This window comes from Rhinatrema bivittatum, chromosome 7 (genome assembly GCF_901001135.1).
Source record: "Rhinatrema bivittatum chromosome 7, aRhiBiv1.1, whole genome shotgun sequence".
Taxonomy (NCBI): domain Eukaryota; kingdom Metazoa; phylum Chordata; class Amphibia; order Gymnophiona; family Rhinatrematidae; genus Rhinatrema; species Rhinatrema bivittatum.
Window position 1 is genome coordinate 276,852,903 of NC_042621.1, and position 25,890 is coordinate 276,878,792.

The 25,890-nt window shown below is 45.1% G+C and overlaps 1 protein-coding gene across 1 annotated transcript; it reads right to left on the minus strand.

The window, feature by feature from the left end:
* Positions 1-48: 48 nt before the first annotated feature.
* On the minus strand, positions 49-25,839 carry ATP5MD (ATP synthase membrane subunit DAPIT). The gene is made up of 4 exons (XM_029610298.1): positions 25,705-25,839; positions 15,341-15,438; positions 11,305-11,404; positions 49-284 (listed from the first exon to the last, which is right to left on the minus strand). The coding sequence occupies exons 2-3, from the start codon at positions 15,425-15,427 to the stop codon at positions 11,315-11,317; spliced, it is 177 nt and encodes a 58-aa protein (XP_029466158.1). The 5' UTR covers positions 15,428-15,438; positions 25,705-25,839; the 3' UTR covers positions 49-284; positions 11,305-11,314.
* Between the last annotated feature and the right edge of the window lie 51 nt (positions 25,840-25,890).

Below are 25,890 nucleotides of genomic sequence, written 5' to 3' on the forward strand. Positions count from 1 at the left end.
GGTTCTGTCAAATCACTGCCATTCAATAATAATGAGAGGACAGTATAATAAGATTGTGAATGAAATATTTATTTATCCATTATATACCTCCAGAGCAGAGGCCTGCTCTTGAAAACTAAACAAATCAATTTCCTGTATGTTGAATTTTGTAGGTTTCTTTTTATATTTTTGATATTTTGTAAATAAAAGCTAAAAAAACAAATTGCATGGATTCATGGTTTATTTCTAGAAAGTTGGTTGTATTCTGCTTGCAAACATCCAGTGCAGAAAGGCAAACAAGGAACCTGGTAAGAGAAGAGAGAAATAGGATTAAGAAAAAAAAAAAATCAGAACTACTAAAGTACCTGAAAATTACTATGAAATGTGTATGCAGAAGCACAATTACATGTGGCCCTGTACAACATCCTTCTGAACAGAAGGGAGGCTCAGCTCTGACCTCATTTTCATTAACACCAATATACAATCTCCCAACACACCCTTAGCTACCCCAGTCCCATGGTCAGACCACTCTCTCATCAACGTCCTCCTCTCCCTAAATATCCCCTCATCTGCCTTCCCCACCCATAGCAAGACAATCTCTTATCGCAAACCCTGCTCCTCAGAAGACCTCACTTTAGCTTTTGACAAACTAACTAAACTCGACCTGACCAACCCAAACTCTGTACCACTATCCTGGAATAATCTTACTTCCATAATAGCCAACGAAACCTGCCTCATTGTCCACAAAGAAATATCTCACACACAAACAGAAAAAAACCCCTGGTACACCACTGAGTTAAATCTAAAAAAAGGCCCTTAGACTCAAAGAACGTACATGGCATAAACAATCATCCCCTAAACTCATTGCAGCATACAAATCCACACTGCACTCTTACAGACAAGCCAAACGAGATTACTACTCCTCAAAAATTCACGACTACCAATTCAATGCGAAAGCCCTCTTCGTACATGGTAGAGCTCACAAAATCTACCCCTCCCAATGAAGAAAATGCCAGTAGGAAATGCGAAGAAATCGCAATGTACTTCAAAAACAAAATTGTAAACTTACTCCAATGCTTCCCCACCAACCCCTCTCCCGTCGTTCCACTCCCTAATGACAACAATGTCACCCTTGGGTCCCTTGACCTAACATCAGCCAAGGAAATTGAATCCATTTAAAAAAAAAAAAGATTAAACCTGCCACACACACTTCTGACACCATCCCCACTAAAGCACTCCTCTCCATCCCTTCAGCCATTGCAAAACCTCTAGCTGACATAATCAATTGCTCCCTTTCGCTTGGTAAAGTCCCAGATCCCCTTAAACTTGCAGTTGTCAAACCCCCTCCTCAAAAAAACCCACTCTTGATCCCTCCAACCCCACTAACTACCATCCCATTTCTAACCTGCCTTTCATATCTAAAATCATGGAAAAGGTAGTTAACTCCCAGCTCTCTGATTTCTTGGAAGACCATAACATCCTACATCCATCACAATTCGGCTTCCGTAAATCTCGCAACACCGAAAGTCTCCTACTCTCTATCCCTGACACCATTCTCAAGGGCCTGGACCACGGGTAATCATATCTTCTTGCCCTTCTAGACATCTTGGCAGCCTTTGACACAGTCAGCCATAAAATTCTCCTCTCCCGCCTAGCAGAGATGGGTATCTCAGACACAGCCCTCCTCTGGTTCTCCTCTTATCTCAACAATAGAGAGTACAAGGTAAGAATTGATAACTCTGAATCATCTCACATTCCTCTCACTCAAGGTGTTCCCCAAGGATCCTCCCTCTCTTCCACACTCTAATATTAATCTATTGCCTCTCTGCCACCTTCTCTCCGACCTAGGCCTAAAGTTTTTCCTATATGCAGATGACGTTCAAATCCTCATCCCCATTCAAGAATCACTCACCAATCTCTCCAGTTCTGGGAATGTCTTGCATCCATCAATTCCCTACTATCCAACCTCCACCTTGCCCTAAATGCCTCCAAAACTGAACTCATTATCTCAAATCAACCTGACTGTATACCACAATCCACCTCTGACAACACCCCCCTCACAGTCAAGAGATCTGGGTGTATCCTTAGATAAAGAACTAAACTTCAAACACCACAATAAAAAGGGGGTTTCTTCAAACTCCATATCCTTAAACTCAAACCTCTTCTCCATGCTCAAGATTTCCACACAGTACTCCAGACGACCATTCTATCTAAATTGGACTACTGTAACTCATTACTTCTGGGCCTCCCCTTTTCCACTATCAAACCCCTGCAAATCTTGCATAACACCTTGGCTAGGATTATAACGAATACTCGTAAAAGTGACCACATCACCCCTATTCTAAAAGACCTGCATTGGTTACCTATTTTTTCCGCATACGATATAAAACCCTCACCATCCTTCACAATTCCCTGTACAATCACAATCACACCTGGCTCGAGGATGTGCCACGTTTCCGCTCATCCAATCGTCCCACCAGAACTTCCCTCGCAGGCACTCTCCATACCCCCTCCCTCAAAACCGCACACCACTCCTTCACCAGAGAAAGAGCTTTCTCCATTGCCGGCCCCTCCCTCTGGAACTCCCTACCCACCGAACTCCCTTTAGAACCATGTCTACGCAATTTCAAAAAAGGAATCAAGACCTGGCTCTTCAAACAGGCTTACCCAGACTCGAACCAAACCTAGCCAGTTGCCTAATACACTGCTCTCCGCCTCTATTGCTGGTTTTTGTTCACTGTTAAAGTTCATGCCTCCTATTAGTCCCCCAATCTTCTCCCCGTATCCATCAGTTCACATACCTGTATATATAACCTGGTCATATTTTGCTTAAATAAGTTTTATTCAATGCCTGTACCCTCTATGGTAATGCTCTCTTGCAATTTTCTGCAATTTGTAAAATTGTTATTAGTGTGCATATTTCTTGGTCTGTCTTTGTCAAGCTTACAGTTTGCAATATTGTTATTAATGTATTTATAGCATAGTCTCATTTTGTTTACATATTAAGGTTTTCCACCGCCTGTACCTCCCCTTGGTACTGTTCCTATTTTTTTCTTCCTCTTACTGATTTCTTTCCTTTCTGTAGCTCCTTCTCCTCTCGTCCCCCGTCCCTGGTCATTATATTTTCTATCCTGTCTCAGTTATATGTAAACCGGCATGATGTTCCCACGAATGTCTGTATAAAAAAAGTTTATAAATAAATATAAATAAAATAAATTTTTTTCTATTCAGGAAGGATGTTGTACAGGGCCATGTGTAACAGTGGATGTTCTCACCCTTTTGACACTTCAAAGTGTGAGTAGGTTGATCCCAGACATATTGTTAACCAGCATATATATTTTATTACACACAAGGCTTGCCACCTTGTAACACTTTGTAATTAATAAAAATAAATAAATAAACTGTAGGAACTTCTCAGAAGTACAAATGTCAGGAAAATTGCCAAGGAACTCTATAAAGTTTTATCAGGAACTTGCATTTTAGATTATATGAAGTCAAATTTTCCTCTAATCTTCAATCCAAATTGTAGTTTTCTTTACATTTAGTGCCGTGGGCTTGGCTGTACATTACTAGCCCAGCACTTTCCCTGGAATCTTCAAGTGCAGAGACAAAAAAATAAAATAACCTAGTTCCAGATGAGTAAACGTAGGCTATAGGGAATTAGACAGAGCACACCAGAGTTGAATCCATCCTAAAAGGATTTTTCCCCCTCTGCAGTTCCATGCTATATTTAGGGCTACCATAGAAAATGGGTTGTAAACGTTGCTGCTGCCTCCTGGCCAAGCATAGGCTTATAGCCTGCGAAACACCATGTATATAAAAAAAAAATGAGTATTGCATGGGCATTAGCTATGATCACTAGATAACACTACCACTTTGGGGGAGAAGTCAAAAACCACTCGATATGCTGAAGGTTATATGAAAGGTGCTGTATAAAGCCAACTTTTTCCATCTGTAAATACAAAAGTACAGGTTGCCCAATTGAAAGCTGATGGCATATAGTACTTCAGCCGTTATCTGATCTCCCAAATAAGCCAAATATTGGGTTGGTAGTTAACTACCGTCAAAGATGGTTTAGAATTAAATACAAAGAGACACAAAGAAGCTTTAGCAAAATGTTAGATTGTTCAAAAGGTTTTGCGTGAGATTTTTACATTCATAAAGTCACAGATAAAGAAAAATAGTTTACCTGCTAATTTTCATTCCTGTACTACCACAGATCAGCTCCTGGGCTTTACCTCCCTGCCAGCAGATGGAGGCAGAGAAAGTTTCACTGACACTGTACATAACCAAGTATGCCACCTGCAGTCCCTCAGTAGTGGCCAGGATGATAGCAACAACCGAAAATTTCTAAGCAAACTCCCCCCCCAACCAAGCCAGAAGGTGGTGAAATTGCTCAAAGAGATAATGGAAAAGTTTCCCAAATTTAATATAAGTGGTCAGCATTGAAAACCTCCAACAACTCCATACTATATACAAAAAAGTGAGTGGCAGACTCTCTCTCCTCCAGTCTGATTTGTGGTACCACACAAATGAAAATTAGCAGGTAAGAGCCAATTTTTCTTTCCATGTACATACCCAGATCAGTCCAGACTCCTGGGATGTACCAAATCTCCCCTTAACGCGAGTGGGACCGGGAGAGTTCCGCTCATAGAACACTCAAAGCACATGGATGCTGGAGCCTCGACGTCCAAGCGATAAAGCCTAGCAAAAGTGTGCAACTTCCCAGTAACCACCCCACCGAAATTTCATACGGAGACACCTGTTGTGACTCAGCCCAGGAAACCACCTGAGAATGTGTCCAGTGCGCCACTAAAACCCCTGGTAGCGGGCACCGTTTAGAAATCTAAGTCAACTCAATCACTTCCTTTAGCCACAGCACAATTGTAGCTTTAAGATGCCTTACTTCCCTGCTTTGGACCACTCCACAGTACAAAGTGACCTTTACATACCTCAGTAATGCATGCCTCCCATCTAAGAGCCTAAGCTCCTCTGCGTGAAACAGAGGAATACAAATCCAGAAAATCTAGAAGCACCACTCTCTAAGATGGAACACCAAGACTACCTCAAGCAGAAAAGAAGAAACAACCATGCATTAAAATACCCTCAAATCAGACATCTGTAGAAAGGGATCTGGGGCTCCAAAATTCTCCTGGCTGAACAAATTGCCACCAAGAATCTACCTGCATGATGTTTACTCTGGTGATGTGAGATGCTGCCAGCCACTCCAAGTGCTGCTCTGCCCAGGAAATCAACTCCTAGGCCTCTCAAGCCACTGCCTGATTCTTGGTTCCGCTTTGACAGCTGATGTAGGCCACCACTGTCACTTTATCAGATAGGATCCATACAGGATGTCCACGTAACCTTAGCAGATAGGCAAGTTAGGTGAAATGCACCGCTCTCGTCCACGCCCTGCGCCAACCGATCTTGCCACACCAGCCTCTACACCCAGAGAAGCTTGCATTGGTGGTGACTATTACCCAATTTGGAACCTCCAATTCTGCATCACACTCGACATACCTTCCCTCTCTAATGGAAGAGGAAGATGAAACTCTTCCAATAATGGATTCCACCGGGAGAGAAGAGCCCGCAAATGCGAGAACCTCCAATGCATTAATTCCAATGTCATTGCCATAGAACCCAAGACCTGTAAACAGTCCCAGACCCTGGGCACCAAAATCTCTAGAAGCAGCCTAATCTTACTCTGCAATTTCAGTACTCTCTCTCTCTGTGTGAGAAACATTCTTTCGCCAGCTTGTCAGAGCTCCCAGATACTCCAATATTTGAAAGAGGACTAAATAGCTCATTGCTAGGTTCACCATCCATCCTAGAGACTTTAAGCGCATCGGTACCTTTTGTATTGACTGTCCACAGAGGTCCTCTAATTTTGCATGAGCAAGCTAGTTATCGAAAAACGGATGCACCAACACACCCTCTGCAGCCGCCCCCACCACAACCACCTTTGTGACTGCCTACCTCTCCGGGTCCCTGGAGCTGCCGCCGACCCCCCCCCCCCCCCCTCTCCGCCGCCCACGCACCCGGAGCACAGGCTGTCTCGCGACAGCCATGCTGCCGCGGACCCGCAGGCCCTGCAGGCTGCCTGTCTGGGCATGAAGAACGCCGCGGTGAAGGAAGGAAGCCCGAAGTAAAAGTAAGTTTTCCCCGAAAACTCCCCGGATCTCTGAACCCCAGCCCCCTCGAGAAAGGAAACCAAACACTAACAGACACACACACAGACAGAGAAAAACACACAGAATAACTTTTTTTTAACACAAAAAAAACAACTTTACCTGGGATCCGGAGCTGGCTGGGGGGAGTGAGCTGGGACCCCCGGTATCACCCCCAGTCCTGTAAGTGCCGGTACGTGGGGCTCCCCCACTCCTCGGCTGCCTCTACCAGGGGGAATGGTCCCCTCAGGACCCTACCGTCCCCTGGGAGGCGGGGACTGGGACCAGCAGGCAAGCCTCTGCGGTCCCTCCCCTCCAAAATACAACACCTACCTGCCAGTGACCAATATCTTATTTTATCTAATACTATTTCTTTTCTTTTTTTTTTTTTTACAACCACCTAAACATAGGCCCTAACAGACTGTAGGTTTTGCACCCTCTCCACCTGCTAGGAGACAGAAGAATACTGCCAGACTGTAGGTGGCACCAGCCTAGATATAGGCAGAGTTTTTGTTTATAAACTTCTGTCTCCATCTGCTAGAGGGGGGGGGGGGGGGGCAAAACCCAGGAGTCTGGACTGATCCTGGTACGTACAGGGAAATGTAAGCTTTTTATATCTATGTAGCGATTGTTATTATCTACCATTACTTCTTCTATTGATCTGATTTTATTTGTTCTGTCCTCCTATTGCTCAAATAAGCTTACTTTACCTGGAACCGTGATGTACTGAATCAAAATTTGTGTGTGGCTTTGTGTTAGGGAGAAGCTCCTGGGTTCAAGCCCCCAGGTATAATCCCAGTAATTGTGTGTTTATATAAAAAGATTAGCTCCCCAGGTCAGAGCCCTTGGGCAGGAAACCAGTGTGCATGGTCTGAACCCGTAACAGGCGCCTAGCTGTCTTGAAGTTCAGCTCTAGGCAGCCTCCTGCACGCACACCAACGCATACATGCACACCCCTCCCGGACGCGCGCAAATACGCGCTCAAGACTAGGTCGTGGTTTTAGGTGCACAAATACACGCTCAAGGTTAGGTTGCAGTCTTATAGAAACGACAGCAGAAGGCGGCCAAATGGCCCATCCAGTCTGCCCAGCAAGCTTTCACGCTTTTTTTTCTCTCTCTCATATACTTATGTGTTACTCTTGGTATTTAGTAGTAACCTTTTGGTTCTATTTCCCATCCACCCCTACTAGTAATGTAGAGAGCAGTGCTGGAACTGCTTTTAAGTGATCTTGCTTAATTAGTTAGGGGTAGTAACCGCCACAATAAGCAAGCTACACACATGCTTATTTGTTTACCCAGACTATGTAGTTCAGTCCTTGTTGGTTGTGGTCTGAATATAAAATCATCTTTTCTTCATTCTCCCCTGCTGCTGAAGCAGAGAGCTCTATGCTGGATATGCATTGAAAGTGAAGTATCAGGCTTATTTGGTTTGAGGTAGTAACCACTGTAACAAGCAAGCTACTCCCCGCTTTTTTGTGAATGCAAATCCTTTTATCCACATTTCCTCTTGCCGTTGAAGCATAGAGCACTGTCAGAGTCGCAGGAACTGTGTGTATGTCTATTGAATAAGGATATTTATCTCCAGGTATTAGCTGTCTTTCCCGCAAGCCACCATCTCTTCATTCACATCCTCTAGACTTTATGGATCCACAGTGTTTATCCCACACCCCTTTGAAGTCCTTCACAGTTTTGGTCTTCACTACTTCCTCCGGAAGGGTGTTCCAGGCATCCACCACCCTCTCTGTTAAGAAATACTTCCTGACATTGGTTCTGAGTCTTCCTCCTTGCATACAAGTACCCACCCAAATACACGGTCCAGACTGTGTTGTGGCCTTACGCACTCAAGTACCTATGCAAATGTGTTCAAGCCAGGCCACGGCCTTATGCGCACAGGTCTGTGCACGCAACCATGCAGTGAGAATTCGTGCACATGCCTAGGAACGCATGAAAAATACTGCTGCCACGGCCTACTACGCCACTAAGCAAAGCCTGCCTGCACCTTCAGTGTGTTTAGGCTTGGATCCATTCAACATCCAGCACCAAAAATCATTGAAGGCCAGAAGAGCTCAACAGCTCAGGCCTCTTGAGTGGCTTAGAATCCATGGAGACCGGGGCTGAGAGCCAGCATCCCCCGCTGCTTGTTCTGTTAAACAAGCTTTGCGCATAAACAAGTTAAAACCAGCAGAAACTGTCTCTCTGCACCTCTGTGGGCCAGGGAACCACCAGCAATAGTTGAGGAGGGGATTCCCCTGCCTTTTCCCCACAGACGCTACTAGGGAATAAAAAATGGCTGCCGTTTCCTCACTGAAGAGGAAAGCTCAGTGCTAGATCCTGTCACCCTCAAGGCTCGTTCTACCGGAGTAGGCATGGTAGACACAGATCACCAAACGCCATGCCGCTTTTGCCACATGCTGTTCCTCCCCGCACCCACGGCACTGGCAGCACCTCAACGGCAAGCAGGGTAACAGTCCCTCAGTGCCATGGAGCCAACACTCCTGTCTTCTCCGCCGGCAGCGAAGCTGCTGAAAAACCCCATCACTGAGCTCAGGTAGCTGCCCCCCCTCCGAACCCTGCTCAGATTCCTCTAACTAGCTCCTTGTTCTGTTTTGTTTTTTTTTACTCTCTGAGAACAAATAAAGATACATAGAAACCAATACTCTCTGGTGCAGAGTGCAGGCCGCATGGCAGATCAATAAAGAGCCAGACCACTGGCTATATCAGTCTCCTTTCACCAAACTTTAGCGAGCCAGCCCAGGTCAAACCATAATAAAAGGGTTTCTTCCTTACTCCACTGTGCCTACAGTGCAGAAATGCCAGCAGGTTCCACCACTGTCTCATGGGGGGGGGGGGGGGGGGGGGGATGAGGGATTTGAACGACAAATGTCCACCCCATGGAACTCTGCACTGAGCTAGCAGAAGGATCACCAGCACCCCCTCATCTGCCTCAAACCAGGGGGGATGGCCCCACCAGGTCCTCACAACCCCCTGGGAGGATCCAGAAATTGTCTTAATTTTTCTCTCTTCTCTCTCCAGACTGCAGGTTTTACACTATCTGCGGGAGACAGACATACTGAGGGACTGCGGGTGGCACACTGGGTTATGTACTTTGGCAGTGAAAATTTCTCTGTCTCCATCTGCTGGCAGGGAGGCAAAACCCAGGAGTCTGGACTGAGCTGGGTACGTACAGGGAATTTTTTTTATCTGTGACTTTATGAATGCAATAAAATCTCACACATGACCAGTGCAAAATCGTGATATTTAAAAAGGGCTTCAGGAAATTAGACCAATGAGCCTTACTTCAGTGCTAGGAAAAATGGTGGAAACTGTTAAAGAATAAAGTCGCAGAACATTTAGACAGTTTAATGGGACACAGCCAGCATGGATTTACCCAAGGGAAATCTTGACTCGCACATCTCCTACATTTTTATGAAGGGGTGGATAAACGAAAATCAGTAAGTGTGGTGTATTTGGATTTTCAGAAGGTGTTAGACAAAGTCCCTCAGGAGCGGCTTCTAAGAAAACTAAAAAAAAAAAAAAATGTCATGGGATAGGAGGAGATAGTCTTTTGTGGATTGCAAACTGGTTAAAAGACAGGAAACAGAGTAGGTCTGTATTCACAGTGGAAAAAGGTAAACAGTGATCTCAGGGATCTGTACCAGGATCGGTGCTTTAATATATTTATAAATGATCCGGAAAGGAGCACGACAAGCGAGTGCTTAAATCTGCAGATGACACAAAACGATGCAGAGCAGTTAAATCTCAAGCGGATTGTGATAAATTGCAGGAGGACCTTGTGAGACTGGAAGATTGGGCATCCAAATGGCAGATGAAATTTAATGTGGATAAGGGAAAAATAATCCATGCTGTAGTTACACAATGTTAGGTTCCATATTAGGAGCTACCACCCAGCAAAGAGATCTAGGCATCTGTGGATAATACTTTAAAATCATCGGCTCAGTGTGCTGTGGCAGTCAAAGAAAATAAATGTTAAGATTTATTAGAAAGGGAATTGCAAATAAAATGGATGTCATAATGCCTCTGTATCGCTCCATGGTGAGACTGCACCTTGAGTACTGTGTGCAGTTCTGGTCGCCGCATCTCAAAGATATAGTTGCACTGCAGAAAGTGCAGAGAAGGGTGACCAAAATGATAAAGGGGATGGAACTGCTCCCTTATGAGGAAAGGTAAAAGAGGTTAGGGCTGTTTAGCTTGGAGAAGAGACGAGAGAACTAGAACAGGTAAATGTGAATCAGTTATTTACTCTTTCAGATAAAAAGTTCTAGGGGGCACTCCATGAAGTTAGCAAATAGCTTATTTGAAACAGAATTTTCTCCGATTTTTCACTCAACATATAATTAAGCTCTGGCATTCATTGCCAGAGGATGTGGTTATGGCAGTTGGCATAACTGGGTTTAAAAAAAAAAAAGTTTGGATAAGTTCCTAGAGCAGAGGTCCATAAACTGTTTTTAAATCAAAAAGGATTAGTAGTTTGAGATGTATTCATTTAATGTTTGGGTATTTGCCAGGTACTTGTGACTTTGTTGGCCACAGGATACTGGGCTTAATGGATCTGATCCAGTATGGCATGTTCTTATGTAGGATTTTGCCAAATCTTCTTTGTGCGCCCTAAGGATTATTGGTTTGGCCTTCCACCTCTAGTACTACACCTTAGAATTAAATGCTCCTGTACAGCTTAAATTTGTTTTAATCCTGATAAATTTCTATACAGTATAAATGCAACTTTCAGCTTGCATTGTAATCAGAATCCTCAGTCTTTATTGTAGATTACTCACACAAAGCCCTACATTTTACTTATTCCTAAAAGTTTAAACACAGTGATGTTCTTCAGCAGGAAACACTGTTTACTGCCCTTCTTCTCGCCTTGCAACAGAACTCCTGAATGCAGAGCACAATTTTTTCCCAGATCGACTCCACACTTCTAGCAAGCAGACTATCATCCCCTAATGCACTGGGGCAAGTCTGCCTCTTGTATCACTCTTACAGAAAAGATGTAAGCCTAAAAGCAAGAGCCATGACATGAAGTTTATATCACTGATCAATTTTATATCTAAAAGCACCAAATCATATCAGTTTATACTAAGCAAGCACAGCTATCCAAAGCTTTAAATTACACCAGAAACAAAACAGAACTACTTACCAGCACTAAATTACTTTGTCACGGCTGGAGTTGTTTTTTTAGGCTTTAGTTTGAAGTACAGAAAGATCATTGCAATTCCTGCATATGTTGCCAGCACGCACTAGAAAACAAGAAAAACACAAAAAAAATCCCTTTGATTTAGTCTCAAATGTAAACCTCTAGGCTAGGGGTGCTGCTCATTTCACCGAGACACCAGATTTGTTAATCTACTTGAAAAGCAGGGTGGAATCCCCCCTCCGATACTGCAGCCAACCTGGGAGTTTGAGGAGGAACAGATGTATACTAGTAGGAAGCTCCTTCCCCAAATTACTTATTGACAGGTTGGCTCTTACAGCTGAACTGAGGTTCCTACTCTCAGGACCTCTTAAACATGTTGCCTCCCTGCTATTCTAGGTTTGTTTGTTTTTTTTTGTTTAAATTTAGCCCTCCTGTCTCTCAAGCTCGGTGTGCTTTTCACTTTCTCTCCAGGATGTCTCCTCTCTTTCCCCACTTTCTGCTAATAGCGACAACAGTGCATCTGAAGCAGCAGCGAGAGCTACCTCAAAGTATCTTCTGCTCACTAGCTCCCCTCCCCTGCTGTCCTGCTGCCTCTCCCCCTTCCCCACTCCTTGCAGGAGGAGATCTCAGCACCACGACCTGGTGCCATCGGAACCTCTCAGAGGGCCCTGGGACACGGAAAGGAAAATTGGTTCTTACCTGCTAATTTTCGTTCCTGTAATACCACAGATCAATCCAGACTCCTCGGTTTTGCCTCCCTGCCAGCAGATTGCAACAGAGAAAAAAAAAAAAAAAAAAAAGTTTCACCAAAACTGCATATAACAGTGTGCCACCTGCAGTCTCTCAGTATTGACTTGTACCCAAGCCAAGATGATTAAAAATAAACATGAACAAAAACCAAAAATCCCTTCAACGAGCAGAGCAAAAGGTGAATCTGGTACAAGGCAACCCTTACAAATGTAAGCCAAGGCAATAGTTTCCTTTAGCCAACAGGCAATTGTTGCTTTAGATGCCTTTCACCCTTTCCTTGGACCATTCCAAAGCACAAAGAGGTGATTTGACAAATGGAAACTATTGGTAACCGTGAGGTACTTCAACAACACCCGTCGCACTTCCAGCACCTGAAGTTCCTTCGCGCGAACCACGATGAATCCAAATCCGGAAAGGCCGGAAGCTCCACCGTTTGATTACGATAGAATGCAGAAACAACCTTTGGGAGAAAGGAGGGTTATTGTGTGCAGCGAGAACCCAGAGTCCGAAATCTGTTTAAAAGGATCTCTACATGACAACGCCTGAAGCTTGGAAATCCTTCTAGCCAAAACAGATGGCCATCAGTCAAACCACCTTCAGGGTGAAATCCTTTATAGTCGCCCTGTACAGCAGTTCAGACGGAGCTTCACACATGCCTCTCAGAAGCAAATCAAGATCCCAAGACGAGCATATCCGCCACCCCTTGCCTAGTAGTGGCCATGGAAGAAACACAAAGCAGAATTCCCGGGGGCCACAGCAGCACTAGAGCATCGATGCCTTCTGCCCCATACGCCCACTTGTGACTGTAAAAACATGCCACCTTGGCATTTTGCCGGGATACCATTAAGCCAATCTGATCCGAACGAGAGTCATTGCCTCCTCTGATAGCTCCCACTCTCCAGGGGTCTAGCCACCTTCCAACTGAGAAGGTCTGCCTGGACATTGTCTACCCTGTCAATGTGAAACGCCGTCAGGGGTGACAGATGCTGTTCCGCCCAACAAACCAACTCCGGAGCCACTGCCCAACCCTTGGTTCTTCCCTGCCTGCTGATGTAAGCCATTGCTGTGTTATTGTCCGACAGAGTCCCACGCTGGCTGACCGCGTAACCGTAGCAGAAAGGCAAGCAACGTGAAACGTACTGCCCACGACTCTAACCGACAGGCTACGATGCCCCTGTCCAGCTCCTCCAGAGGTAACATTTCTTCCCTTGTGAACCCCTGCACCGCAGAAATGAAAACCAAAATGGCTGCTGTTCCCCTCTCTGCAAGGAAAGCCATGCACTGCATGTGTCTGCAGTCCACACAGCCTGCCTCCTCCCAGCTGGCTTCCTTATACTTGCAGCAATAACAGCCCCAGCACAGTTTCAATCAATGCTGACATGAGCCGCATGCAGCACTGAGGCGTTAAGACGGGCTTTGCGTCTCCTCCTGCTTCACCGTGCTTCCCGTGCTCAGCGGGAGCCACAGTGATGAGCCACGAAACAGGCTGTTGCCACCGGAAACTGCCGAGAGTCTCACTTATTTAAATCACGGGGAACTGTTTCTTGCAGGGGTCCGACCTAAAAACTGTCACAGTGCGGCAAATGACATTCACCAAGCAGCTGCTGTCACTCTCCCTCCCCCATGTACAGACTGCTGATCTCCATCAGTCCCCGCAACACAGGAACCTTAGCAAGCCAGCCAAGAGCAGCCCTACCGGAAGTACTGACTGCTCTGCAGTGATAAGCAAGGAAAATTCACTTCCCTGATCCGGAGCATCGAGGAACAGGCTGGCAGCAATCCAGGAACCGAAGGAGTGGAGAGTCAGAGGAATGAGGGAGCAAGTACCACTGGCTTTCAATCCTCAGGAAAGGACTAAAGCAAAGGATCAATGAGCCCCTGCTCGTCCTCATTTGACCAGGATAGCAGCCCCCCCCCCCCCCATTAGGGACCTGCCCACTCCCAGGAATAAATTATCCGGCAAACTAGCTGACTGCAGGATTGACACCTCTACTATCTAAACATAGAAAATGATGGCAGAAAAGGACCAGTCTGCCCAGCAAGCTTATGGTAGCATCTGTTGCACCATACAAGTCATCCCCTTACTTAGTTTCCCAAACCGTCAAAGTCAGGGCCCTTGCTGGTTGTTGTCAGAGTCCAATTCCCTGTTACCTCTTGCCGTTGAAGCAGAGAGCAATGTTGGAGTTGCATCCAAAGTATCAGGCATGTTGGTTAAGGGTAGTAACCGCCACACCAGCAAGTTACCCCCCATGCTTATTTGTTTGTTTTTCCAGACCGTAAACTCCAATGTCCTTGTTGGTTGCTGCCTGTATCTGATTCCCCTTGTCCCCCTGCTAGAGACAGAGACTTACTGAGAGACTGCAGGTGGCACACTAGGTTATTTGCAGCATCAGTGAGACTTTTTTTCTGTCTCCATCTGCTGGCAGAGAGGCAAAACCCAGGAATCTGGACTGATCCAGGTATGAGCAGGAAACCACATTGCCTGCACCCCCTCCCCCCCTTTATTGGAAAGTTATATTACAAAATAGACACCCGCTCACTCCTCAGCTGATAACTGATTTTCTTTTCAGCTCCTCCTCATGCCCTGCAATGAACCCACATTGATCCTCCCAGCTCATTCTTACCCTCCCTTAGGGCTGTTGGAGCCAGGCCAACACCATCAGCAGGGTGTTGGAAGTAGGAGGGACTCAGTCAGTAGTAACGGAGGGGGGGGATCTCTCTTCCCCACCCGACTGCCTGACCCACCACTTGGCTTGGTGATGGTCTTGCTTATACCCCAAGAGGATAAGGAAAGGGAAATTGATCCTTCACAAGATTTAGACATCACGGGAATTTAGGCATTAAATGGCTGTTGGGGGGAAGGAGAAGCAATTAACTCAGCTGTTCTTTTTCTGGGACCTGCCTCGGACACCAGAGACAACAAAGTGAAGAGGGTGGGGGGAATCTGGTGGGGCCCATGCATAAACACAGCCCTGCTGCACCTCAGGGTTTGCAGCAGCTTATTGCAGACTCAGCCAGACAGCAATGGGAGGAGCTGGTGGGGTCCTGTATAGGGAGTCAGAGAGGGTCAAGGAGCTGACAGCAGGCTAGGAGCAGGACTGCTGCTGGCTTCTTTTATAGGAAGGGAAGAAGAATCTTATCGGTGCCACAGACGGGAAAGCAGCAGTGGCTGGGTTAGGTCCCACATGCTCGGATGACAGAGCTTGACGGGCCATGTGTTTGACACCCCTACTCGAGGCAATACCTATGTGCATACCATCTGATGAATTATTTAAAGAGAGACACTTACATTCCTTCTGCCTGTGAGTGTGTAGGAATTGAAGTATTTCTGGATGCCGGTGAAGTTGTACTGTGCGCCAGAATCATGTCCTGCCATGGTTGCCGATCCTAAGCACAAGAGAGAACTGTCAGCAATGTGCACGCTACTACAAACGCTATCAGTCTAGTATGCTGCTGGATGCCCCGAAATATTCATTGCATGGGGCAAAACAAAACAAATACAACCTAACACAGGGCTTCCCCAAACCTGTCTTGGTGACCTCCACAGCTGGGTCAGGTTTGCAAGATATCCACAACAAAGGAAAATTGGTTCTTACCTGCTAATTTTCATCCCTAATTCCACAGATCAGTCCAGACTCCTGGGTAATGCATCCCTGCCAGCAGATGGAGACAGAGAAAGTTTTACTGACACTTCTACATAATCATGTGTGCCACTTACATTTCCTCAGTATTGATCTGTAACTAAGCATAATTAAAAAAAAAAAAAATCCCCCCCCCCCCCCAACAACCTTTCAAAAGCTTTTTAACCAGTCTCATTTTCATACCAAGAAAATCTGAACTGCATATTAAAAATAAATAAATAAATAAAATTCAGATGAGAGGATGACTCCTCCACCTCTACAGATTGGGTGGGTTCTGGACTGATCTGTGATACTATAGGAACGAAAATTAGCAGGTAAGAACAGATGTTCCTTTCCCTGTACGTATCCAGATCAGTCCAATCTCCTGCGATGTACCAAAGCTCCCTAGTTAGGGTAGGACCTGGAGAGTCCCACTTGCAAACCACTCTTGTCAAAAGACTGGAACTCTGGAGCCTCTACAACCAAGTGAAAATTTCCTGTGCCAAAACCATCTGAGCCTCTGCCCACGAGGCTGCCTGACAGTGCATAGAATGGGCTTGCAAGCCCTCAGGAACCAGTTGAGCACTAGTTATGTACGTCAAACTGATGGCCTCCTTAAGCCACCGTGCAATAGTCTTAGAAGCCTGAGAAACCTGTCTTTGAACCATTCCACAAAACACAGAGGTGATCCAATCTCCTGAAATCATTCGTTATTTTGAGATGCCTCAACAAGGCCCTGCGCACATCCAAAAGCTTAAGCTCTCTCACATGAGGTGCGGAAGAGTCCATCTCAGGAAAGGCTGGAAGCTCCAGTCTGATTCACATGAAACGCCAATACCATGTAAGGTAAAAACGAGGGTACTGTCCATAAGGACACACCCCTCCCCCCGAGTCCGAAATCTGCAAGAATGGATCACAGCAAGATAAAGCCTGCAACTCAGAGATTCTCCTAGCTGAACATATGGCCACTAGAAAAATGACCTTAGGGGTTAAATCCTTAAGTGTCGTTCTCCAAAAAGAGGTTCAAAAAGGTGCCTCACACAAACCTGAGGATGAGATTAAGATTCCAGGGATGGGCAAACTCTAACCGGTGGGCGCAAATTCTTAGCCCCCCCGAAGGAACCGTACCACGTCTGGATGACAGCACAGACAGCAACCCTCTACTTTGTCTCGTAGGCAACCAAGAGCAGCTACCTGAATCCTAAGAGAGTTGAATGCCAAACCCTTGACCAAACCTTCCTGAAGAAAGAACAAGATATGAGAGACCACAGATTGTAAAGCGTGCACTCCATTCATGATGCACCAGGCCTCAAAAACCTTTCAAACTCTTATATACGAAAGAGAAGTAGACTTTCGCCTAGCTTGAAGAAGGAGTAGCAATAACCGCTTCAGGGTACCCCTTGCATCTCAGTCGCCACCTCTCAAAAGCCATGCCACTAGACAAAGGTGAGCAGCCTGTTCTGAAAATATGGGGCCTTGCTGAAGAAGTCCCATTAGATGACCGAAGTGTAACGGACCTTCCATGGCCAAGTTGACTAGATCTGTGAACCATGGTAGACATGGCCATTCCGGAGCCACCAACATTACGTCGTCAGCTGGATGTCTCTCTATCTGCCTGAAAACCTCGCCTACTAGTGGCCACAGAAGAAAAACTTAAAGCAGAACCTTCCGAGATCAAGGCAGCACCAGAGCAGATGCCCTCGGCCCCGTGCTCCCTTCGACTGAAAAACTGAGCTGCCTTTGCATTGAGGTGAGTCACCATTAGATCCACATGGGGTCAGCCCCACCTCTCACAGATGAGCTGCATCGCTGCCTGGAACAGCTCCAACTCTCTTGGAGCTAATAACCTGTGACTTAGAAAACTTGCTTGAACATTTTCCACTCCTGCGATGTGAGACACCACTATCCGCTCCAGATGCTGCTCCACCTAAAGAATCAGCTCTTGAGTCTCCTGGGCTACTGCTCGACTCTTGGTTCCTTCCTGCCGATTGATGTAGGCTACTGTTGTCGTATTGTCCAACAGGACCCTCACTGACTGACCTCGCACTAATGGCTAAATGTACCACTCTGGTCTCTAAGTGACTGACAGACCAGGAAGCCTCCTCTGAGGACCAACTGCCCTGAGTAGACTGCTGACGACACACTGCCCCCCCAACCAGAAAGGCTGGCATTGGTAGTAAGAATCACATAATCCGGAACCTCCAGCTCCATGCCACAACCCAAACTGGAATTTTGTAACAACCAAGACAGGTTGTCCCTTGCACTCCTCTTGAGCGGCAAGGGAAGATGAAACTCAGAGTGGGTTCCATCGAGAAACAGTGCTCTCTGCAGAGGCCTTATATGCACAAAAGCCCACGGATCCAACTCCAGGGTGGAAGCCATGGAGCACAGAACATGCAAATAATCCCAGACCCTGGGCACCAGTAACCGCAACAAGCACCAAATTTGCCCCTCGTTTCAAAACATTCTCCCCTGTGAGAAAACACTTTGCCCTCCGAGTGTCAAACCGAGCTTCTAGATACTCTGGGGACTGTGATGGCCCTAGGTGATTCTTTGCCAGGTTCACCACCCAGCCAAGCGATGAAAGGGTACTCACTACCTTCTGGACCGATCGGCAACAAAGGTCCTCTGACTTTGCCCTGACAAGCCAGTCATCCAGATAGGGGTGCACCAGAACTCTCTCTCGACATAACGCTGCTGCTACCACCACCATTACTTTGGTGAACATGCGAGGTGCCTTTGCCAAACCAAAGGGAAGAGCCTGAAACTCCTCCAAGGATGGAACACAGAACTGCTAGAAGCCAAATCCAAGAAGGACAAAAAACAGAAAAAGACAAACTACTACCCTGAGCCTGTAGCTGCCTCAGCAGCAGAGGGATCTAGATCACCAAATTTACACCACACGGAATGAAGAAGCGAGTGTACAAAGGGGCCACCAACCCCCAGCTCATCCACCTCAACCAGACAGGGAAGGATTCACTAGAAACCAAATACCCCCTGGGTGGAAGGCTTGTAATATCAAACCAGTCTCCTGACTGCAGAACTGCAAGTTTTGCACCATCTACCATCTGCTGGAGATAGAGAAATACTGAGGAACTGCAGGTGGCACATATGATTCTGTAACAGTGTCAGTAAAACTTTCTCTGTCTCCATCTGCTGGCAGGGATGCATAACCCAGGAGTCTCGACTGATTTAGGTACGTACAGGGAAACATGCATGAAATAAATATGCATTCACTGTAGACTTGGCATATGCAAATTTATCTCATGCATATTCACTGTGGACATACTGAAAACCCAACTGGCTCTGGGGGTCACCAGTGAAGGTTTGGGTAGCCCTGACCTAAATGTGTTCAGATTCTACCACCAATCTGCATTAAACAAAAGCAGACCCTTATTTCTGTTCAATAAGCTCTCTTACCACTGGTTTTTGTTTTGGTATTTTTTTTTAAGGCTTGGCAGCAACATAAGGTGAAATTTAGTCTTACCTGATAATTCCCTTTCCTCGAGTCCTGCTAGACTAGTCCTTACTTATGGGAATTCCCTCCTCCACGGCTGCAGGAGACCAAGGACACACCCTCATCTTTCTCCCTAATGATGTTGCATTCAGCTGTAAGGGAGGTGTTGCTTCAGTCAGTTGCCCGTAACCTTCTGATAAAACAAGAAGAGGAGCCTAACCCTAAACCTCAGAATAAACTGAAATTGTATTGAACTGAAACCAACACTGCCCCAAAGACGAGCATCCCCCGATCCGCTCTGGGTGGCTGCATAAACAAAAATAGTAACATTTGTGCACTATGTATCAGTCTTTCCATTATATTCTCTCTTGGTTTTTTTTGTATAATCAATTTTTTTTTTTTGAGAAATAGAAAGTCTGGAAATTTTGTCCCTCTTAAGGGATAGAACAGTAGAGTGTAGACTGCCCTTTGTATTAATATCTAGCAGCATCCTCTAGCTAGGTGGGTAGCTGGACTGGTCTAGCAAGACTCAGTGAAAGGAAATTATCAGGTAAGATTAAGTTTCACCTTATCTTCCTGCTAGACCAGTCCTTACTTATGGGAAATACCAAAGTCGTTATCCCCTTGGGTGGAAGGGTAACACCCTAAGGATGCCTGACCCGGATGCTGCGTCAGCCTCTACATCTAGCCTTTAATACTTAGTAAATTAATGTAAGGAGGACCAGGTGGCTGTCCTGAATATTTCTTCTGGAGCCATCGAGGATCTCTCCGCCCATGATACTGCCTGAGCTCTGTTCAAATGCGGCCGATACCTCACTGGTACCCGCTTTCCCTCGAGGATATATGCTGAGGAGATTGCCTCTTTAGCTAATGTGGTCTTGGAAGCAGTTTCCCCTTCTGCAGACCCCATGTAAGATGAATAGCCTATCAAGTCTTTTAGAAGAGGTTCATGACTTTCAGATATCTTAGCAGTGTGCGCTGGACATCCATTAAGCACAGCTTTGGGTCTACCTCCCTTGCCTTATTGCCCCCTAAGTTTGGAAGTGATACCACTTGATTTATAAGGCATGGTGACATCACTTTGGGCAAAATGGAGGGGATCGGTCAGAAGCTTTAATGATGCCTATGCTATTGGTTTGACAAAAGGCCCTGCCAGGAGCCCCATTATGGCACTGCCAGTCTAAAAGGAAGTCTGATATGTTTTGCACCCTTAAAGAGCCAAGGCCTGGATGTGTGGTTACGTGCAAGCTCTTAACTGGGTCCCTGTAAAAAGATGAAAATTGGTTCTTACCTGCTAATTTTCGTTCCTGTAAGTCCCATGGATCAGTCGCTACCTGCACTTTTAAGAAGCTACAGGATAGACCTTTGTCTAAACCTAATTGGATGAAGTTAATATATACGCAATATCTGCTTTCCAGGGAGACTTAGTGCATGAATGAGAGTAATCCTCAAATGTGTGACATTTCTTAATGTAGGCTAGCAATGTAGATATCTTTTACGTCTTCAACATGGTTGAGATTACTACAGGGGAGTATCCCTTCCTGCGAAACCATGCCCTCTCAAGGGCCAAACCATGAAGACAGACTACTGGCCTGAAGCCACCCGCTCCCTTTATAGCTGGATGTGATGTCACAAGGGAGTGAAAAAAAAAAAGAGAGGGTATGTGCTCTGTCTCCAGCAGCTGTGGAGGGAATTTTCAAAAGTAAGGACTGGTCTAGCTGGAAGATAAGGAAGAAATATTTTCCTTCTTAACTGTCTGTTGATTATATAAAACAGAAGATGCCTCACATTTTTTTTGAAGTTTAAAAGAAATAAATCTTTGACAATGAGTTTCAAAACAAGAAAAAATGTTGATACTTGTTGCATACAGAATCCAACAACTCATTCTAAAGAGAAATAGCTATATAGTGCCTAGGATTGTCAAACATCTTTCATTTGTGCAAATTCACAAAGAATTGATCACACTTCAAGTGCAACACCATGCTCAAAACTCAAGGCAGCTTATTGTCCAAAGCACAACAGAGCTCAGAAGGATGATGGATGCATGGAATGGTCTTCCAAAGGAAATGGTGGCAGCAATCACAGAATTCAAGAAAAGACCAAAAATAGGTTTATTCAGCCTGCCCAAGAAGGTATTTAGGGTTGTAACTGCCATTCTGTGCAGGTTATCCCCACACCTTCTGTTTAGGGTTGCAATTGCTGCTTTGTGCAGGTTACCCTCATTCAGAAATGTTCCACTAAAATTACCATCTGTTCCTGTGTATTATTAATAATTTTCAGGTATATAAAAGTCTGTATCATATCCCCATAACTCTTCCTCTCTAGGGTACACATATCTAGGTCCTTCAGTACAGGCCCCATACCATTTTAGTTGCCTTTTTATGGACTGCTTCTAACCAATCTCTATCCTTTTTGAGAGAAGGCCTTCAGAACAGAACATAGTGCTCCAGATGAGGCCACATCAATGACCAATGGGTGCATTATCACTTTGTAGTTCTGATCTCCCAATTGATTTCTCTAAGACAAACATCTATATCTCAGTGTACGTAATAGGGTAAAACCAAGGTAGTTTCTCCCTGACCCCCTTGCCAAGGAGCTAGATGGCAACTTAGAAACAGGACAACAGAAATATAACACATAACCAAAATCCATTCCTTCATTTCTGAACAGAACAACAAAACTCTTATCCACTCTCTCGTCACCTTCTGCTTATACTATTGCAACCTGCTCCTCATAGGTTTCCCAGTTAACCAACTCTCTCCACTATAATCTATCCAAAATTCAGCTACGTGACTCATGTTTTGCCAAAGTCACTACACCTATATAACCCCTCTTCTCAAGTCATTACATTGGCTTCCTGTTTTCACATACAGTTCAAGTTACTCTCGCTCACCTACAAGAATCTTCACTCTGCAGCTTTTCACTACCCCTCTCTCTCTCTCTCTCTCTCCCTAGACCCTTCTTCATTAGGCAAGTTAGGCTCTTCGCTACTGCCAACTCTTGACTTCATGCTTTCCACCTGGCCGTGCTGCATGCTTGGAATATTTTTCCTGAATTGGTGCATCTCTTGCCTTGTTTCAAATCCAGTATTAAAACCAACCTTTTGAAGCTGCTTTTAAATTTTAAGCCCCAATCATTCCACTCACAGCCATACTGATTTTAAATTAATTCTCTTAATATATGAAATTCCCAAAGTTTATTTGCCCGCTATGTTTTTTCTTGATTAGACTGTAAGCTCTACTGAGCAGAGTTGGGAGTAGTTCTGAAGTACTGGAGACAAATGGAAGTAAGGAGGAAGCAGGAAAAAATATAGGCCAGTTGGTTTGTCCACTGTGGTCAATAAATGAATAGAAACGCTTTTAAAACAGACGATAGTTTCTGAAATAGAGCAGATTACAAGTTCTAAGGTAAAGTTGGGAGATATACGTTTTACCACTGAAAGCATGGAACATGAATCATAATAGCCAAGAAATATGCAGAACAAATACTGACAGGCCAAGACACTGTCTTAGTGGAAAATAAGAGACCTTGCCCTAATGAGAACTTTACACTGAAGGGTACATTATCTAGATCTGCTTGTTTGTATAAAAAGAAGACAGAAGGACAATAAAGCAGCTGAGCCCCTAAGCAGGAGTCCAGAGATCAGAAAGATCCCCACACTTGGAAGAAGTGGGGGGCAGTCTGAGACAGAGAAAAACACTCTGGTATAACAGTTTGGCATACAGACGTGGTAGTTCTCCCTCCGAAAAAATGGGGAGGGGGAAGAGACCTGCAATGCGGCAAAAACCCTCCACCCACCACATGATTATGATTGAGCTTATGCATATTTATCAGCTGGAAAGTATACGACAGGGGGACAAATAAGGAGGAAGTAGTGACCCTGGGAGTGAGACTCTCAAAGGGGAGCAAAACCCTGAGAGACCCTGAAGCCAGAGAAGGGACCACTTAAAAGAAAAGGAACCAGAAGAGCAAAAGGGGAGTCCTAAGTAGACCAGCACCCCTTGCTATCAAGGAGAGAGAAGACTAGATGTGGCCAAGAGACTGGGGCAGGAGACCGAAGAGAGGAGACGCCCTATTCAGTGGAAAGTGACAGAGTCCGAGAGAGTGAGGGGCGAGAGAAGCCCCAGACAGCATGGCAAGACAGGCAAGACAGAGTCAGAAGCCAGTCTCCTTCTCATATCACCACCAGCTCTGCCAGCACAAAACCAGGAACCAAGCCTTTCTTTGCACACATTCTCCTGACCTCCAGCCAGAGTCCGCTTTAGAGGTAAACAGTGGGATATCACCTAATTTGGGTTGGGATGGTATGCACCCCGGTGTTCTGAAGGAACTCAGAAATGAAGTTTCATATCTATTAGTTAAAATTTTTAACCTGTCATTAAAATCGATTGTACCTGAAGACTGGCCAATTGTGTCTGAAGAGGATGGCCAATGTAACCCCAATATTTAAAGAGGGCTCCAGGGGTAAACTGGCAAATTATAGATCTGGGACCCTGACATCAGTGCCAGGAAAAATAGTGGAAATTATTCTAAAGATCAAAATCACAGAGCATATAGAAAGATATGGTTTATTGGATCACAGTCAGTATGTATTTAGCCAAGGGAAGTCTTGCTTCACAAATCTGTTTACATTTTTTGAAGGGGTTAAACATGTGGATAAAGGTGAACCAGTAGATGTAGTGTATTTGGATTTTCAGAAGGTGTTTGATAAAGCCCTTATGAGAGGCTTCTAAGAAAACTAAAAAATCATGGGATAGGAGGCAATGTCCTTTCATGGATTACAAACTGGTTAAGACAGGCAACAGAGTAGGGTTATATGGTCAATTTTCTCAGTGGAAAAAGGTAAACAGTGGAATGCCTCAGGAATCTGTACTTTGACCGGTGATTTTTAATATATTTATAAATCATCTGGAAGGGATAAAATGAGTGAGGTAATCAAATTTGCAGATGAAACAAAATTATTCAGAGTAGTTAAATCACATGCTGATTGTGATAAATTGCATGAGGACCTTGCGAGACTTGAAGATTGGGCATCCAAATGGCAGATGAAATTTAATGAGGACAAGTGCAAGGTAATGCACGTAGGAAAAAATAACCCATTTGTAGTTAGACGATGTTAGGTTCCATATTAGGAGCTACCACCCAGGAAAAAGATTTAGGCATCAAAGTGGATAATACATTGAAGTCGTCAGCTCAGTGTGCTGCAGCAGTCAAAAAAAGCAAACAGAATGTTTAGAATTATTAGGAAGGGAATGGTGAATAAAATGGAAAATATCATAATGCCTCTGTATCACTGCATGCTGAGACCGCACCTTAAATACTGTGTACAATTCTGGTCGTCGCATTTCAAAAAAGATGTAGTTGCACTGGAGAAGTTACAGAGAAGGGCGACCAAAATGATAAAGAGGATGGAATGGCTCCCCTATGAGAAAAGGCTAAGAGGTTAGGGGCTGTTCAGCTTGGAGAAGAGATGGCTGAGGGGGGGGGGGGGGGGGTGGAGGGATATATGATAGAGGTGTTTAAAATCATGAGATGTCTAGAACAGGTAAACGTGAATCGGTTATTTACTCTTTCAGATAATAGAAGGACTATGGAACACTCCATGAAGTTAGCAAGTAACACATTTATAATAAATAGGAGCACAATTAAGCTGTGGAATTTTTTGCTAGAGGATGTGGTTAGGGCAGTTAGTGTACCTGGGTTTAAAAAAGGTTTGGATAAGTTCCTGGAGGAGAAGTCCATTAACTGCTATTAAGCAAGATGACTTAGGAAATAGCCACTGCTATTACTGGCATTAGTAGCATGGGATCTACTTGATGTTTGGGTACTTGTAACCTGGATTGGCCACTGTTGGAAACAGGATGCTGGGCTTGATAGACCCTTGGTCTGACCCAGTATGGCAACTTCTTATACAGAGTTTGGTATCATGCACAAAAAGAGAAATTTCCAGATTGTCCTTCATATTGCTTCCGAAAATGTTGAAAAGGACAAACTCCTGCAGCACATCACTAGTACCGTCCCTCTCCTCAAAGATAACTCCGTTAACCAGTACCCTTTGTTGCCTCCCACATGAAACACACTTTCTTATTGCGATTCACTAGGGACTTTCTGGCAGTCTGGACTGGTCACTGTCAGAGACAGGATGCTGGTCTCAATGGACCACTGGTCTCACCCAGAAGGATATTTCTTATGTTAACCCAGGCATCATAGTCTCGGTTTCCATGCTTACCTTGGAGATGGCCCAGTCATAACCAGGCTAACTGCAGGACGGCGAGAAGTGACGTCACAAACATCGCACACTGAAAGCTTTCTGACGTCACAAACTCCCACGCCACTGCTCTGCTCTCAATGGCAAAAAAGCATAATAGAAGCCCCGCTTCAAGTTAATACACTCACAATCTACTCAGTTATGCACCCTTTAAAATACTTAAACGACAACAAACCTCGCCAATATTTTACAGCTTTCCTTCCATCTACTGATAGCGAATGTACAGCATATTCTTTACCTCACCTTAGAGACACTAATATCATACAACAGTTATCGCCTTTCCCCTCGCCTAGCTTTACAGGACTCACCTTCCTCTGCCCAGCTGCTTCTCAGTGCCCTTCACTAGCACCAGCTCCGGCAATGAGAACGAAGCGGAAATCCCGCCCTACCGACGCCGCTTGTAAAGTAAGAGAGAGCGGCCATCCGTCATTATGTCGCCACTGGTTCCTCGTAGTTGATTGGTCCGTCGGCAGTCGCGAGCCGCAGAAACGTCC